At 38.8% G+C, this 19,534-nt stretch overlaps 1 protein-coding gene across 2 annotated transcripts in view; it reads right to left on the bottom strand.

Moving 5' to 3' along the window:
- Positions 1–19,534, bottom strand: part of LOC149015885 (methyltransferase) — a 43,746-nt gene that overhangs the window by 11,448 nt on the left and 12,764 nt on the right. For both annotated transcript variants that reach the window (XM_089156317.1, XM_089156316.1), the window contains exons 5-6: positions 16,221–16,298; positions 12,288–12,433 (exon numbers count right to left, since the gene is read on the bottom strand). In XM_089156317.1, the coding sequence (XP_089012443.1) occupies positions 12,288–12,433; positions 16,221–16,298 (224 nt within the window). The remainder of the gene's footprint in view (positions 1–12,287; positions 12,434–16,220; positions 16,299–19,534) is intronic.

Genomic DNA, 19,534 nt, shown 5'->3' with positions numbered 1-19,534 from the left:
TCAACCGAGTTTTCTTGTTGTCTAGGAATCTCAAGGGGGTCAAACCAGTCCAATCAAATGCTTAGAGATTCCTCTTTGTCCAGGCGATTAGTAATAGATTATTACCAAATTCATTTATTTATAGCCAACTGCCAACACTAAGTACCAGATTAGATATTTAACCAGGGGGAAATACAAAAGTAGCAGTGAATCTATTAGAACTAACTGCTCCTTCCTTGCATAAAAATTTTCAGGTTATTGTTTGGTGGACCTTTAGTTACACTGAGTGGTAACTGACCATCTAGGGAGAGCTTTGAGCTCTACTCAATTGGATTTGATATCAACTACATTGCAAGCTCTGATTTCCTCTGACCGGAGCTTGTAGATTCTTAGAATAAATAAGATAGACAGCAAGGAAGTGAGTGAAGACGAAGAGGAAATCACCATGAATATATTACATGATATCGCAGTTTCCAACTTTAAGTTGTGAGCTTTCTTCATCAACAGTTTCAATCTTTGAGTTATATTCAATCACTACTTTCCCCTATTGAGATTTTTAGGATAGTCTACAAGAAGAGGAAACTATCGTTGTTTTTTAAAGAGATAGATTAAAAAAACAGATAAGAGGCTAATTATTCCGATTGTTAACAAAGGGGAGTAGTGTAATTTGACAAAAGAATAAATAAGTAAAGAGAAAACTTCAAGGTTATTTTGGGGTTTTTAAAAAATATAAAGATACCACATCATCAGATAACTAATGGAGCTTAAAGGTAAGGGAGCATTAGTAATTGTAGACAAAGTTAAAGGTTGGATTAGTAATTTCAAAAAATACAAGGGATGTAGTAATTAAGCTATAGTATAGGGGGGCGACAGTAATTATCCCTATATAATTTTAATCTTCAACAACTTGATATAAAGAATGCTTTTCTCCACAGAGCATTACAAGAGAAGGTATAAATCAACATCCCAACTGGATTCACTACTATAGAATTGTGGAGAAGTGTACAACTTAACCGTTCTCTACATGGATTGAAGCAATGTCCTAGAGCATGGTTTGGAAAGTTCCAAAAAACCATGATTTCCATTAGCTACAAGCAGAGTAATGTTGGTCATATCTTGTTCGTGAAGAAGATCGATGCCCACATCACCTTGTTGATAGCTTATGTAGATGATATTATTATCATGAAAAGTAGTGCAATTGAAATTTCTTCTCTAAACCTCAGGATTATAAATCATGATATTTCTTTCTTCAAGCTCCAACGTCAATATTCTGTTACCAAAGAAGCAGATTAAACTACACCCCATACTATCACAATCTGTTGAAAAAACTTATAGTGGTAGAATGGCTTATTGATCAATGTGATCACAAGCCCTCTATTTATAATGAAGTAAAAAGTACACTATTAAATGAATACCCTTACTTGAGTAATAAGAACTTTACATAAATAAAAACTCTAATAGAGTTGGACTCCTTGTAGAACTTAACCAACACTCCCCCTCAAGTGGAGGCATAGATATTAGTCATGCCCAACTTGCCTACAATAGGAAGGAAATCTCCTTCTTTCAAATCCTTAGTGAAGACATCTACCACTTAGTCTCTGGACCTCACAAAAGGCATGCAAATAAGCATTTGTTCCAACTTTCCTTTGACAAAAAACCTGTCAATTTCAATGTGCTTAGTTCGATCATGTTGTATTGGACTATTAGCAATACTAATAGCAGCCTTGTTCTCACAATATAACATCATAGGGTTTGGAAGTTGGAGTCCAATATCTTGTAGCAAGCCTTTCAACCATAGTAGCTCACAAACTCCATGAACCATACTTTATATTCAGCTTTAGTATTGGATAAAGCTACCACATTCTGTTTCTTACTTCTCCAAGTAACAAGATTACCTCCAACAAAGGTACAGTAACCTGAATTGACTTTCTGTCTGGAGATCCTGCCCAGTCAGCATCAGTGTATGCTTCTACTCTTAGATTATCAGTGGGTGACAAAAGTATTCCTTTTCCAGGAGTTCCCTTCAAATATTGTAGTATTCTAGTAACAGTCTTCATATGAGATGAATATGGATCATGCATGAATTGGCTCACTATCCCCACAGCATAAACGATGTCTGGCTTGGTGTGGGACAAGTAAATAAGCTTCCCTACTAGCCTTTGGTATCTTCCTTTGTCCACTAGTTCTCCCTTTTTTTCTTTAAGTTTAGCTCCAGCTTCAATTGGGATATCAACTGCTTTACACCCCAACATTCCCACTTCTGATAATAAGTCTAGGACATACTTTCTTTGGGACAGGAATATACCCTTCTTTGATTGAGCCACATCAATCCCTAAGAAGTACTGTAACTTCCCTAGATCTTAATCTCAAACTCTCTGCCAATAAAGTCCTTCAACCTTTGAATTTCTTCACCATCATTCCCTGTGATGACAATATCGTCTACATAAACAATGAGAAGTGTGATGTTAGTACCTGACTTCTTGACAAATAGTGTATGATCAGCATTGCTTTGCTTGTATCCAAATAAAAGTCATTGCCTTCAGGAGGCGTCCAAACCAGCATCTAGGAGACTATTTTAACCTATAAATTGACCTCTTTAACCGACAAACTTTCCCTGCAGTATTGTCATCGGAGAAACCATATGGGATTTCCATATAGGCTTCTTCCTCCAACTCCCCATGTAAGAAGGCATTTTATATGTGTAGTTGGTGCAGATTCCAGTTTTTATTCACAGCTATAGACAATAGGACTCTGACAGTGTTCAGTTTCACAACAGGGGCAAAAGTCTCCTGATATGTCTCTTATGACTCTTTGTTTGACTCTTACCGTGCTTTTATATCCTCTTTATCATCTATATTTGTTCCTAAAAGTTGGCAAGAAGCCTATGCTAATAAGAGATGGAAGCAACTATGGTAGAGGAAATGCAGGCAATGAAGAAAAATGATACTTAAGAGTTGGTTACACTTCCTCCAAGAAAAAAATCAGTGGGTTGTAAATGGGTGTTTGTGATCAAACAAAACATGGATGGATCAGTCAACAGGTTTAAGGCAAGACTAGTTGCAAAGGGGTTTATGCAGACCTATGGAGAGGTGTATAGTAAGGGCAAGACTCATTAAAAATTACATCCATGGATACAATGGTTTTCCTGGAAGGAGGATGATAACATTTGTACCCTTTCTGAGTAGCAAGAATACCCCCGAATATGCAGCGTAGGCCGTAGGGAGCCAGCTTACTCTGGTGGGCTATGATTCTAGCATAACACACGCATCCAAAAACCTTTGGGGGAATAACAAAAGAAGAGGCTCCCTGAAGAATCTCATTAGGACATTAAAAACCAAGTATCCTACTGGGCATCCTATTCATAAGGTAAGAAGCAGTGAGTATAGCATCACTCCAGTATTGGTCAGGTACAATCATAGCAATCATAATTGAACGGGCTATCTCTAAAAGATGCCGATTCTTCCTTTCGGCAACCCCATTTTGGGTAGCCGTATCAACACAACTGGTCTGATGTATTATGCTAGATTCAAAGAGATATCTCTAAAATTCACCATCAATATACTCTGTGCCATTGTCACTGCAAAGGATCTTCACAGTGGCATTGAACTGAGTTTCAATCATATTATGAAAATCACGAAAACATCGAAAAACCTCATTTTTTTTGTTTTAAAAGATAAATCCATGTAAAAAGAGAGTGACAATCAATAAAAGTAAAAAAAAAAATACCTATGGCCAGTAATAGACACACGTTGGTAGGGACCCCACACATCAGTATGAATTAGCATAAAAAGAGTAGATTTTCTATTATGAAGAGAAGGTAAATAAGTAGAACAAGTTTGCTTCGCAAAAATGCAGGCTTCACAAAAAAAAATCATCCTCATTACAAGAAGAAACTAAATCAGAAAATATTTTCTTAAGAGTTCCTAGAGGGGGGTGACCTAGCCTACGATGCCACTGATGAAGGTCTGATATTACCAAATGGACCTGATTAGAAGATGTAGTCAAAGCAAAAGTAGATCCTTCAATCGGCTCAAGCAAATAAAGTCCATTGTCTAGTTTACCACGTCCAATCTCCTTCCCCGTGACCAGATCCTAGAAGACACAGCAAGATGGGGGAAAATCACTTTACAATTCAAGTCATGAGTAAAACTACTGATAGAGAGCAAGTTTAATAGAGAAAGAGGGAATATGTAAAACTTTAGACAAAGAAAGTGACAAAGAATGCTAAATGGTCCCTTTTCCAACAATGGAAGAATATGAACCATCAACAATTCGAGCTTTATCCTTCCCAGAAGTTGGAGAATATTGTAAGAAAAAGGAGGATAACCCTGTTATATGATCTGTGGCTCCTGTATCAATGATCCAAGGAGTAGAAACCGAAGAAACTTGGAAACCTGTAAAAGTTTTACCTTAAGTAGCAAGGTAGGAGTTGGTATGGGTAGTAGAGGAAGCATTGGTAGAGGGTGTACCGGCGTAGAAGACTGCAGAATACATTGCAGAGTAGCTAACTCCTCTTCTGAAAAACCAACGTCTGTAGAGGGTGTTGTGGAAGCTGTCTCAGAAATATGGGCTTTCGGTTTTCCTCTTCTTTGACCTCTTTTTTGTTCAAAATCAATAGGCTTCCCATGGAACTTCCAACAATTAGCCTTGATATGATAAGGTTTGTGACAATGCTCACACTTGACAATCTCTTTAGTCGAATCAAACTTAGTGCTAACAGACTGTAAGGCTGATTTCTCTACAATAGGAGCATGAAGCATGGCTAATCAACGGCTTTCCTTACACTGAACAAGGGCATAAGACTGTTCAAGTGTAGGAAAGGGAGAACGACTTAATACTTGCACTCTGATCTGATCATACTCCACATTTAAACCTACCAAAAAGTCATATACCCGAATCTTATCAATGTGCTTCCTATAAGTAGTCACATCATCTGGATTAGTGCGGTGATAATCCCCATAATGATCCAACTCCTGCCAAAGAGAACACAACTCAGCATAATATTGGGCCATAGTCAGTTCCTTTTGGATAGTGATACAACCCGATATCAACAGAATAGTAATTGAAAAATTATCACACCACGATAATAGCTATCTCCAATATAATCAAAAGACTCTCTAAAAACAAAACACTCTACTAGCAGTAGGTGAATCCTACGGCTACCCCAGAGCAAGAACTCTCACTCAACTTCCCAATTAATTCTCAAAACATGTCCCTTCTACTCTTCCTTCCCCCTATATATAGCAATTACGTTCTTACAGTATTAATCAAAAGAATCATCCCAATTCGAGTAGGACTCTTCAACTCTAATCCTAAAAAGTAACCTGAATGAAATATGACTCTTCAAAACTTCCAATCGTTTCCTTCCCTAGATTTTAGGGATTTGCTTTCCACGCTGTCGAGTGTAGACTCGTGATAGAAGGGGCTTATCAATACTCCCCTCCAACAGTTTCACCTTGTCCTCAAGGTGAAAATCTGGAAAGTGGGACTGCATTTCATCATAAGTTTCCCAAGTATTTTCACAAGGAGGCAGTCCTTTCCATTGAATCAAAACCTCCAACATCCCTTGAGTAGAGAAACGAATGTTGAGCAAGGCTTCGGGTGTGAGTTGCAACTCGCCGTTTCCCTACAAACAAGTTGGAAGCAGTTGCGGAGTAAGATGCTGCCCAAGTGCCTGCTTCAACTGTGAGACGTGAAACACCGGGTGGATCCTTGAATTAGCGGGTAAATGTAGACGATAGGCAACTGGTCCCACTTGCTCAATGATCTGATACGGTCCGTAAAAGCGATGGCTGAGTTTTTCATTGGGCTGTTTGGCGAGTTTTCGAAGCAATAAGGTTGTAACTTAAGAAAAACTTCATCCCCCACTTGATAATGCACCTCCTTATGTTTTGAATCCGCAGAAATGCACATCCGATCTTGGGCCACCCGCAGATTTGTTTTGAGGTCATCCAACACTCGATTACGCTCCCGAATGAACACCTCAACCCCATCCACTTTAGATCGACCATCCTCCCAATGCAGAAGAGAAGGGGGGGGTCTCGCCCATACACAACCTGAAAAGGAGACATTTTAGTGGCTGAATGAAATGTTGTATTGTACCAATATTCTGCCCACGGCAACCAATTTATCCAGTCCTTCGGTTGGCGAGCGCAAAAGCATCGTAGGTAAATCTCAAGGCTGCAATTTACCACCTCCGTTTGACCATCTGTTTGAGGATGGTAGGCACTGCTGAACTTAAGGTTGGTGCCCGCTAATTTGAAAAGCTCCATCCAAAAATTACTAAGGAAGACGCAATCTCGGTCAGAGACAATGGTTCGAGGGAACCCATGTAAGCGGATAACCTCCTTGCTGAACGAGGTAGCCACGTCCTTGGCGGAGTAAGGGTGTGAAAGAGCAATGAAGTGAGCGTACTTGGATAGCCGGTCAACTACAACAAGCACGGTATCTCCACCCTTAGTCCTAGGTAACCCACCAATAAAATCCATGCTAATGTCCTCCCAAATGCGATCTGGAATTGGCAGTGGTTAAAGGAGTCCAGCGGGTTTCATGGCTTGATATTTACTGCGCTGACAAGCATCACAACTAGCCACAAAATTGTGGACAGCAGCCTTCATTCCTACCCAGTATACCACAGCTGCTAATCGCTTGTAGGTCCTTAAAAACCCTGAATGCCCACCAAATGGGGTAGAATGATATTCCAAAAGTAATTTGGGATTAATGGTGTACCGTCGGGGATGACTAATCGGTTCTTATAGAGTAAGGTGCCTTGTTGAAGCTGGTAGTTGGGGTAGTCTTGGGATCCCTTCATCAAGGCCTGAATGATCTTCTGGTAACGGTCTGAGGCATGTACCGCTGCATCTAAACCCTCACTTTCCTGCCAGTTTGCTGCTGTTAGGGCGGAAAGCTGCATATCACCCGCTGACTGTCGCGAAAGAGCGTCGGCGGCTTTGTTCTCGCTGCCCGGACGATACAGAATTTCAAAATCAAATCCCAACAACTTCATGACCCACTTCTGTTGATCCATAGGCACAATACGTTGATCCAACAAAAATTGCAAGCTTTTTTGATCAGTGTAGACTTTGAAATGCCTCCCCATCAAGTAGTGACGCCATTTCTGGACAGCAAGCACTATTGCCATTAATTCTTTTTCATATACGGATTTAGTTTGCATTCGAGATGATAACACCCAACTCCAATAAGCAATTGGATGACCATCTTGCATCAAAACCGCACCTAGCCCAAAACTGGAAACATCTGTCTCCACCTAGAACTCCTTTGCAAGATCGGGCATAGCTAACACCAGAACGGTCGTCATGGCTGTCTTCAAGGTGTTAAATGCCTTTGTTGCATCATAACTCCATTGAAACCCATCTTTCTTTAATAAATTAGTGAGCGGAGTGGCAATCTTACCATAGTCTTTGACAAATCTGCGGTAATACCCCGTTAACCCTAAAAATCCTCGTAGGGCTTTAAGATTTTGCGGCTAGGGCCACTCCTCCATACACTTGATTTTCCGTGGATTCGCCGCTACTCCGTCTTTAGATATGATGTGCCCTAAGTACTCCAGTGTAGCAACTCCAAACATGCATTTTTTTTTTGTTCACTACAAGGTTGTGTTGTGTGAGCAACTCAAAAGTAGTCCGTAAATGACCCTCATGCTCCCTCATTGTCCTTTCGATCTTGTTCTTCTGTGAGTGTGGGTAGCGATAAGGCCGAATGTTAGGTAGTACTTCCGTTGGCTAACCGTATCATGTGGTCCTGTGGTCTTCGAGGTGGCAACCCTGTGGGTTCTACAAATAGTTGTACGAATTCTTCTAATAGATGCGAGATAGACGCATTCGCCAGGCTTTCCAGATCTTCCTCCTCTGTGGTTTGAGGTTGTAACCAGTAACCCTCACCACCTGCCCGTACAGACTGCAACACATTCTTCATTGTTGTCTCCAATCTCAATAAAGTTGGATCTCCACACAATTTTACCGGTCGCTCTTGCCACTCAAAATTCATGGTTCATGAACGCCAATTGCTTCTCACCTCCCCAAATGTCTGAAGCCATTTGACACCTAGGATAGCGTCAATACTACCCAACTGGAATGGGTAAAAGTTTTGTACAAAAATCTCACCGCCCATGTTGATCGGAAGATTTCGACACACTCCCGTCCCTTTATGAATCATGCCATCTCCCAAAGCGACCTGAAAGTCCTTCTTGTGTAATTCCACCCCTAATTGCTCCACAAGCTCCAGTGCCACAAAATTATGCACCGCACCACAGTCAACCAACACAACGACGTTGTGACCGTGGATCTGCCCCTTCAATTTCAACGTGTGGTGAGTCGATTCCTACTAGAGATGTGTGGGAAAGCTCCGTTTCTATTACAGGGTCAATTTCGTTGACTCCGTTGCACCCATCGATCGTTTCTGCCAAAGCTGCGACATCTGGTTCATCAGTATCGTGAAGTAGCAACAGCCGCAGTTGCTTCAAAGGGCATCAATGACCTCTGGTATACGGCGCATCGCATCGGAAACAAACAACCTTGTCCATTTTTTCCTTGATTTCGTCCTGAGAGAGCCACCATGATCGACCCACTGTTCCTGCCGTTGATGTTGTTGCAGATCGAAGAGAGGAAGAAGATGATGGGTCCAACTTTTGGGTTGGTCGAACCGGGTTGGTGAATCCTTGGGTTGTTCCGGGTCCTTGGTTCAGGCTGGTGGCTTTTGAGTATGAGTTGGTTGGACCGAAATTAATGTATCGCTGGGTTAAGTTATGGGTTGTTGGAGTGGGTTGGGCCCAGTGGATCTTTTATTAAATTTTCCAGTCAGGTTCTTAGCCTCTTCTGCTTGGGCCAGATCCATTATTTGGCCCAACATAGTGGGTCCAAATACCCTCACCTCAGCTCTCACATCCTCGTTTAATCCTACCAAAAACACGCCTTTCAGCCATTATTCTTCTACCGCGCCGGCAGCCGCTGTAAGCACCTCGAATCCGTCTCTGTAAGTTGCGAACGACCCTTCTTGTTTGTGGGTGATCAATGCTTCTTGAGGGGTCTTCATCTGTGCTGAGCTACAACGCTGGATCATCGCTTCTTTCAAACTCCTCCATGATAGTAATGGTTGGTGTAACTCGCGAAAACGTATCCACCATAACGCAACTCCTTCGAAGCACAAGGTTGCGGTATGTAGTTTCACTCCATCGCTTAATTTGTGCAGGTCGAAATACCTTTCTGCCCGTGCGATCCATCCCATAGGATCATCTCCCTGAAAAATTGGCATGTCAAGATGCCTAGGAAAAAATTCCTTTGATTTTTCGGTTTCACCCATTCTACAACGTGATTTGGTGTGCCTTTAATTTCAATTTCTTCTGCAGTTAGATTATCAACTAACTTCCCTTTTGAAAACATCAATCGCAATTCTTCACGAAATTCATTGTTGGCTTTTTCTCCCTTTTCTATCTGTTGTGCTAAGCTTCATACTTGCCCTTGTATTTCCTTCACGATCGTTTCCAGATCTTCTACCCGCTGCTCCATTCTGCTTTTTGCCTTTCCCTTGGGATCGATTTCTCTGATACCAAATTGATACGACCCGATATCAACAGAATTGTAATTGAAAAATTATCACACCACGATAATAGCTATCTCCAATATAATCAAAAGACTTTAAAAACAAATCACTCTACTAGTAGTAGGTGAATCCTACGGCTACCCCAGAGCAAGAACTCTCACTCAACTTCCCAATTAATTCTCAAAACATGTCCCTTCTACTCTTCCTTCCCCTTATTTATAGCAATTACGTTCCTACAGTATTAATCAAAAGAATCATCCCAATTCGAGTAGGACTCTTCAACTCTAATCCTAAAAAGTAACCTGAATGAAATATGACTCTTCAAAATTTCCAATCGTTTCCTTCCCTAGATTTTAGGGATTTGCTTTCCACGCTGTTGAGTGTAGACTCGTGATAGAAGGGGCTTATCAGATAGTCTCATGAAGCTTCTTTCGTAGCTCATAAACATGTGCATCATTCCCCAACTGTCCATATGTTTAGTAATAGCCTTCCAGATTTGGGCTGCAGTATCAAGTAATAGGTATCCACGGGCAATATTTGGATTCATAGAGTTCAAAAGGAATGGCATAATAAGAGAGTTATTCGAGATCCATTTATCCTGTGAAACACCTGTGGTGGGAGGTTTGATTGTGGCACCCGTAAGGTGTCCAACAAGTCCTCTTTCGGCAATAGTCAAGTAGGCAGATCGAGACCATATCAAATAATTTGTTCCATCAAATCGTATTGAAAGAGGATGAAGAGTGGGATAATGTTCGGAACCAATGGAGGCAGTAGTACCATCAGTGGTTGCCATAATGCCCTTCTTTTTTTTTTTCCTGCTGATTTTGATTCTGATTCGGATTTGGATTCTGATGCTGATTCTGATTCTGAAGTTATGGAAAATCACAAACAGGCCCCTGAAGATATGTGAAATCACAAACAGGTCCTAATTGAAGTTGTAGAAGCAGTAGTAGCTGCAGGAGCTGAAGCTGAAGTTGTTGCGATTCGGCGAGCTGAAGTCAAGTCATTGCGGTTGCAGAGTTGAAACTGAAGCTTTCGCAGTTGCAGAAGCAGCGGAAATTGCTGATTTCTTCTTCTCTTCTTCTTTCCTCTGTTTTCTGTTATTATTCCTCAAATCGAACGGAACTGAATCGAATCTCTTCTTCTCTTCTTCTTTCCTCTTTTTTCTGTTCTTATTCTTCAGTTGGCGACCAAGACAGTACTGAAAAACTGCCAGTAGTAGAACTGAAGATTGGCGATGGGTTTAAAAAAAATCAGAAGAAGAGAAGGTAGGTCGCTTCCCTAATTGAACAATAGGTTACAGAAAATTGAGAATTTCTGTGATGGTTGTAGAAAATTCCTGCTGACCGTTGCAGAAAATCTGCGATGGGTTTTGCAGAAAAAAGAAAAAAAAGATCCTAATCAAAGTTAGGCTCTGATGCCATGTTGAAAAAACTAATAGTGGTAGAATGGCTTAATGACCAATGTGATCACAAGCCCTCTATTTATAATTAAGTAGAAAGTACACCATTACATGAATACCCTTACTTGGGTAAAAAGAACTTTACATGAATAAAAACTCTAATAGAGTTGGACTCCTTGTAGAACTCAACCAACACAATCCTTGTAGGTGCAAGGTCTTGGAGAAGATACAATTTCAATGCCTTATGAGGAAACCAAAATAATGGGAAATTGTAATATTGTGCCCAAAACTATGTTTATTGATTAAACCGAAAGGCTATATGTGACTCTAATACAGTGAAAAAGAAATGTAATTAATCCAAGTTACGTTATTGGAGTTCATTCAAGGTTACCAGTCCTTAAGTGCACTCAATGACACAGATAAGGAACATGAATGACCATGGTCAGTCCTCCCATGGTCAGTTTTCATTTTGTAAGCCTCAGAAGCCAATCTTTATGGATTTGTAATTTTCAACCAGTCATTCTTCCAAGTAAAACCTCTTACCTAGTTGTTCAACAAATTCTTTTTGCATGGGGTAAAAGTAGAGGCAATGAAAGAAACTATATTATGTTCTCAGAGGTAAGATTTAACCTGCTAGATAGAAAAAGTTTTCTTGTTTATGCTTTCATTTTCAGTTCAAGAGCCACCAGCTAATGTTATTATAGAGGGATGCACCAGGAAATGACAAGTACTCCACCTTAAGACATGGTCACCAAGGCATCCAGGTGCCTTCAAAGGTCTACGGCAACAGCACACCTTGTTTAATCAAAGAAAGTTAGCTGCCTAGGACCCTTGCAAAAAATCAAACCTAGGTCATTGACTTCGCACCTAAGTGCATGGCTATATTATATCAATGTGCAAGCCGGAGAAGAGTATCACAAAACCACAGGTTGTCAAATTCAATTAATATTAACTTCTTTCATATTAGAATAATTTATTCAAGTGGCATACAGTTTCAGTTGATTCAAATCAATAGGTTCAGTAAACTAACAAACATAGGACTCCATCAGCCTAGTCTAGAATCTCTATTTAGACTGAAATATTAGAACAAGACACAGTGGTGCAGTGAATTCATCAACCACAAAATAATAGGACTGGATCACAATTATGGCTGCCCCAAACCAAACAAGTTTTTGTGAGAGGACATTTAAAGGGCTTGGAAAAAGAAACTAATCATTTCAACTGACAATATGTCCATTTTGATGAGAACCCCCATCATCTCTTTGTGTACCAGCAAGCTATCCGCTGTATTTCATGCATCTTTCAAGAGTAAAAAGGATACAAAAGTCAAATGGAAAAAGTTAATTACCTATAGAGCTGTTCCAATAGCACTATCAATGCAATTTGATGATTTAGAACCAAAGAAGACAACTTGATTGTTACATTGGCACGACCACGCAATTGCGGTCCATGACCATAAGGTCCACCAATGCAAAACAATAACCTCGATGAACCCTACAAATAATTCAAATGATTATGAAGCAATTAACATGTAAAACCCGATGTTTAAATAACCACAAGTGAAGCTATGGGCCTAACCCTATGATCAGACAGGTGTACGTGTAATCAAACAATAGAAAGAAGTAGGCATTAATAAATGGTACACCAAGATACATGGATGCAAGAATACAGGATACGAGCATGTCATTCCAGCAAAAGAAGATTCTCTGAAACGAAAAGTCTCCAATAAGGTTTTTTTTTTTTTTTTTTTTTTTTTTTTTTTTTATTTTTTTTTTTTTTTTTTATATTTTAAAAAAATAAAATTTTAATTTTTAAAGGGGGAAAAAAAATTTTTTTTTTTAAAGGGGCGCCCCCCCCTTTCATCAAAAAAAAGGTTTTGAACCTTGTGTAGTGATACTCATACCTTGTAACACCCAAAACTAAAGCATAAGGGTAGTCTTGGCATTTTGTATTGATATTCAAATAATTACCGTCAAAGGCCAAACTAGTATGGGATTAACATAGTTACTAGAATTTATTTGCTAAATTCAATCATAGGTTGAGGATTAGCTAAACAGTTAACAATCACCTTGAATAAAGAAAGAGGTCTAGGGTTCAATGCCTCATAGCTACATAAAATATATTACACATTTTGATATTGTTTTAACCCCATCCGGATCTACTTTAGAATCTGGGGGATTTCATGCGTGGAAGTCAAAAACATTGCATAAATAAAAGAATGATTAAATGATAAAGAAAATATTGCATAAATAGGGAGATATGCATAAATAGTGAATAAAAGACAAATCAAATATTGCATAAATAAAAGAGTGATTAAATGATAAAGAAAATATTGCATAAATAGGGAGATATGCATAAATAGGGAATAAAAGACAAATCAAATATTGCATGAGAGAGAAAATCTGTAATCAAATAAAAAGAGGAATCCAATATTGAGGGAATCAAGTATTGAGAGAAACTAAGTATGGAAATATAAGGAAAACGTGGGAATTTAGGAGGAGGTGGTTGATGGAATCGTGGAGTTAGGAGGAGGGAATATTGAGGAGAGAAAAATGGATGGTAGGAGGAGGGAATATTGAGAGGAGAGAGAAATTGATGGTGAAAGAAACATGGAGTTTAGGAGGATTTAGGTATAGTTTAGGAAGAGACAATATTGAGGAATCTTGAGGAATATTGAGGGGAGAGAAGAAAGATGATGAGAATGTCGAGTTAATAGTGAGTATATTAAACAAGAGAATTGAGAGCCTATATTGGTTAAGCAAGAATAGAGAAGAAAGACAAGGGTGCAGAGAAAAGAAGAAGATAATTTTGAGCGTTGAAGGCCCTCTATCTAAGGGTGATATTCTTTTTGTGATTTCTCCACGGTAAGTACAATCTTCATACTTTCAACATGTTATTGTTTTCTTTTTCTATGATCAGATTTATAGTTTTCAATGACTTACTAGTGATTGATTCTTTTCTTAAATTTATAACTTATCTTGATTATGAATACGTTTTAGATGATGTTCGATTTACATAGTTTATTAGTATATGATGTATTCTTTTGATTTAATAATTTGATTTTGAGTATGAATACATTTTAGATTTTGTCTATCTTGATTTATTAGTATTTTGTCTTTGAGTATATAAATATGTATTCTTTTAGATTATGTTTTATGAAATTATTATGATCTACCAATAATTAATTTCTCCCTTGAATTTATTAATCTTTTCTATAAGCATGAATGTATATTTAGATTTGTGTTTTATCGGGTTATTTATTATTGTATTATGCATCGATTTTATAATGGACTATATCCAAAATTCATCATTTTCATATGATCTTGCATTGTTTGCATATAATCATTCATCACGACATGTCATGATCATATTAGTATTATGTGTGATGTTGAGTTAGTAGATGTTTTGGATGAGAATGTATGTTAAGGCTGTGTAACGCGCGCAGGCCATGTAACGGCATGGAACATACATTGATTCCAAAACATTTGGTTAAGGTAGATGGATGTTGGGCTGTGTAAAGCGCGCAGGCCATGTAATGGCATGGCACATCCGATCGACCTTAGACCATGTATGCATGTGAGATGGTAGTTGTGTTTTTGAATGAAAATGTATGTTAAGGCTATGTAACGCGCGCAGGCCATGTAACAGCATGGAACATACATTGAGTTTGGAAACATTTGGGTTAGGGTAGATGGATGTTGGGCTGTGTAACGCGCGCAGGCCATGTAACGGCATGGGGCATCCTATCGACCCTAGACCAGTGAGGGTGTGGTTTATTTATGTCTTCTTCGCATCATTGAGTCTCATTCATATCATTGGGCATGTCATGACTTTATTTTCACATTTATACATGTTAGTTAATTTTATTTGTATAAGATTCTATTTAATTAAATATCAAATATAAAAAGAAAGGAAACTGTTGATATGTGTTAGGTTGTACTTGCTAAGTTTCTTCCCAAAATTTACCCCTTACTTCTACAAATGATGGACTTGATAAGAAGGATGATGGATATTCGGAGGATGAAGATCAAGATCATGTCTACTACATCTCTTAGGATAGATAAATATTGAAATTTCCTATTAACAATCTTGGATTCTAGACCTTTACTTGGATTTCATTAAAATTATGAGACAATTCATGGAAGCATTTTGATTTATATTTGAATATTTTACGCTGCGATCATTTGTAGTTTTGGTGGATTTTATTATTCACATTGTCTGTGGAAACCCTCTTAGTGTATTTTGGTTCACTACCTAAGTAACGTTGATCCTTGATCAATGACGACTTTCTCCTTACATGGAGATTGGGGCATTACATACCTCCCCCTTCGCCCCTCCAAACAACCAAATGCAATTTCCCTAGTCAAGTAAGGTAAAGCAACACACAACAGACCTTAATGTCTATGATCGGCGCCATATGTACTAAAATGATGTGGCATGCAGTTTAATCATCAAGAACAAACAAGCACACAAGATTGATCAAGTCAACAGATGGAAGTTGGCCATTTTCTTCTACCTAGTTTTTGATGATAAACTAAGTTTCAAGTTAATTCTTCTATATTTAACCCTCATTGTAAACTAAAGGAGAAATCAGGAAAAAAATGTTGAAGTGCTTTGGAGTTTTATATGATTGAAACATTTTAAGTAAAAAAAAGGAAAACTTTGTATAGAAGTGGACTGGCATTAGATCAGTGATGTTGCATGGTTATGAGTGCTGGATTAATAGAAGTAGTGTAGTTGAGATGACAATCTCCAGGTTTATAAGTGGCAAAACCAGAAATAAAAAGAACAAGAAGTCAACACATTAGAGGTGGTCCAAGAGTTTCCCAACGATTGAGCGTGAATTAATTGACTTGGTTAGGAAATTAGCAATGAAGACCATTGAATACACCAGTTAGAAGGAGAGAGAAGCTACAAATTATAAGAGCTAATAAGCAATGGATTGACCAAAGCTACTTGACAGGAGTGATGATGAAAGATCATTGCCCTGGGTTAAGAGTAAATATCGATGTGAACATGGTTGAATGACAAAAGGCTATTCATGTAGCTGACCCAAATAAGTTGGGGAAAACAATTAGTTGACTTGACTTGTGGATGAGGCCCATGAGGGAACCAATTATGGTCACAAAGTCATCACTTATAGGAAGAACGTAACTATTAAACAGTACACAAACGAATCTGCATAAAAAAGTTTTCAGGATTGCCACGTAGGACAACAACATGCCCATCCTTATCAAAAGTACTTCTGGAAACCTGTGGAAATTAAAATTCAAGTGCATACTGTTTTCCCTGCATCTCCCACCAATTCTGCCATCTGTATAGATCCAATGTTCAAACCATGCTCATCCAACATCACAACCTGAAAGCAAATAACGAAGCATAGGCAAAGGTCAAGCTATCAGTGAACTAACATCATACTCAGGCCAAGAATTACAAGACTCTGAAGAAAAAAATTGTTGACCAAAATGCATATGCAGAAATGAGTTCTATGGTTGATTTTTCATACTTTAGAATTAACAATCATATAATAAAATCATAACATATATGTACTGTGTACAATCTACCCCATATAAATTGTCAAGGTTTTGAGCTATTTGGGTTTTCTTGTAATTTTGTCAAAGGAGCCTAATTGCAATTTCCCTTTTTCTTTTTGACGAATATTTTGGAATGGAACTTATTTCAACATGAAAAAGCCCAACTTTATTTATAATGAGAGATGAGTACAAGGAAAACAGAAATTTCTTATGTGGGATGGTACAAAATAATACCCTATGAACAAATCTACCCTTATAGCCATATTACGGTATTTCCCCTCAAGTTGGTAATAGATATCAATCACGGCCAACTTTCTGACATAGGACAAAAAGTTATAGTATTTTAAGCCTTAGGAAAAAGGTGATGTAAACCAAGGAGGGGAATGACTAATCTTGCTGCTGTAGATGAATAGCAGAATTTTCCAAGGTTTTTGAAGATTGCGGTGCGGGTAAGGGTAGGGTTTGGGGTATTAGGTTAAGCTGGAACTAATAGGTAAGTGAAGAATACATGCTGTCCAGTGGTTTTCTACTAGGAAAAACTTCTATTCAACTCTGAATTTTATATTTTTTCCGCAATTCAATTTTTCCAGGGTAGGGTGCTAGGTAGGGGATGAGCTCTAGGCTCTCTAAGGGTGGGGGAGGGCTGCTGCTACAGCTGGAGGGTCCAGGGGTGGTCTAGGGGCTGTATCTATTGTTGTTTACACTTTAGAAGGAAGGGACGGCAAGGTTTTAGGGTTTTACTGGGTTCAGAACCTTCCAGAAAGTTGCCGTAAGTAAGAGAGAAAAAGAGGAGGGCTAGGAAGGGCCTAAGGCTTGGGTTTGGGGCTGGGAATCAATACTTACTTGCTGTAACTTCAAACGGAATGAGAGAAAGTACTGCTGCTGCAGCTGTGAATGAAGAATTGATGAAGAAAACTGCAACTCAAGGCTGCCGCAGGGTTTCCTCCTTCGAAACCCTACTCCAACCACTCAATCCTCCTTGGCTCTCAATTCTCAGCAATTTTATTGATTCAAACTGATCCGCTACAATTCATGGCCTTGAATCTATGGCCAAATAAATACCAGAAAGTTCTATTCTAGAAGAACCTAGAACTTCTATTCTTACTCAAACTCCTACTTCACTTAACTAATTCCAATTTGAATTCAAATAAACAAAAGACTGCTAACAACTACTAGGACTCCTTTAATAATGGAAATCCCACTCAACTAAAACTCTTAAAGAAAATTGGTTGAACTTTAGTAAAATGACACAAATACCCCTGGATGGTGTGCACCATTACTGGGGTTGTTGGAAGGGGGTTGCTGCTCTATTGCTTCTTGAGGCTCCTACTAGGGGACTGCCTGGGATTTACATTAAAAGGTCTGCCACAGCCTGCTTGAAGCAACAAAATAAATGCAAATAAGGCCATGTTCAGTCTTCTCCTTGATGAAATGACGGTCAATCTCCACATGGTTGGTCCTATCACGAAGAATAGGACTGTGATATTTTAATTGCAAATTGTTGTCAGACTACAATTGCATAGGAAGCTTCCCACTCACACTGAGATTTTTTGTAGCCCTTTAACCAAAGTAGCTCACAAGTACCATAAGCCACAACTCTAAACTCAGGTTCAGCACTAGACCTAACCAAAGTAGTCTGCTTCTTGCTTCACCAAGTCACTAGGTTGTGATCCAAAAAGGTACAATAGCCTGAAGTGAATCTTTGATTATTTGGATACCCAGTTCAATTGGCATATGTAGTAAGCCTCAACATTAAGGGGGTATGGCAAGAATCAAAATTCCCCTGCCAAGAGCTGCCTTCAAATACTTCAAGATTCTACAACCAACATCAAGATGAGCTGAATGAACAATATGCATGTTACATGCTAACCAAGCTAATAGCAATGGCTATATCAAGTTGACTATAAATTAAATTAATGGGTCTCCTCACTAACCATTGGTAACTTACTTTGCCCATTGGTTACCATCTTGACTCTTACGGTGAGAATTACGTTCAACTAGGGTTTCAACAGGTTCATAGCCCCACATTTGAGGAGCATTTTGGGAAAGAAATAAGGCTCAGGTGCTAAATCTCGACCTGGCTTCTTGGGCAAATATTGAGTCCATATTGGACTCAGCTTTCTAATTTGGAGTTACATAATAGATTTATTCTATAAATAAAGTATGAGTCATTTTGGAGATCCTCACAACAATAGTGAGGCTCTGTTTCTCCCTGTCAATCTCCCTCTCATCTGGTTATCTGTTTCTGCTTCTCTTCTATTTCTCAATCTCTCTTTCTTCTCTAATTTTCTGCAGTTCACATTGTATCAGAGCCTTATTGATCGACTTCTGCAAATTCTCACGCCAGAAGTCCAAGATTTAGTCCCCTATTTTTCCTGCGGCAGATTGGTGATGATATATATCAGTGTGAGAGTCTTCTACAGTGATTTCTGACTTGTCACAGCACTTTTATGCTGATTTTTTGGGTACTGATTTTAGGAGATGTGATGAGAGACTGGTTCTACATCAAATTTAAAAGAATCAAGTCAATGGTGTTTGAATGAAGGCTGGTAGAGTTCTTTGTTCTGTCTGGGTATGTTTACTGAGTTTTTTACCTAATTTGTGAGTACTGGAGATTGGTATATGGAACCTTATTTGGATTAGACCCAGGTGATCAAATAGGAGACTGTTCTGAAATCCTATTTTAAGACAGTTTTAGATAGAATCAAACATGGTTGATTTGCCCTAAATTTATGTGCACTTCTTTTCCAGAAGAAATTTCTGCAACATTGAAGAATATCATTCTGCCTATGCTGGTTTGTTTTTAGTATTCTGTTGGTTAAACAGACAGCTCAGAAACCTAGTTTATTGCTGCTACATTGTTTCACACCTAAAGCTGTTAAGAAATTTTGTTTGGAAGACTGGTTTTGCTGCTGTTTTAGCTTTTCCAGTCCTGATTTCATGGTAGCTACATGTTTTGATGGATTGGTAAAGGAATAGTGTTGTTTCTTATCTTGATTACATCTTGCTGCCTGATATTTCTTGTTTGGCTTGGGTTGTTGTTTTGTGGACAGAAGGCCCT

The sequence above is a fragment of the Hakea prostrata genome, chromosome 5, assembly GCF_041222555.1.
Source record: "Hakea prostrata isolate BN-2017 chromosome 5, UWA_Hpros_2, whole genome shotgun sequence".
NCBI lineage: Eukaryota > Viridiplantae > Streptophyta > Magnoliopsida > Proteales > Proteaceae > Hakea > Hakea prostrata.
This window is presented reverse-complemented; position numbering and strand designations above follow the sequence as displayed.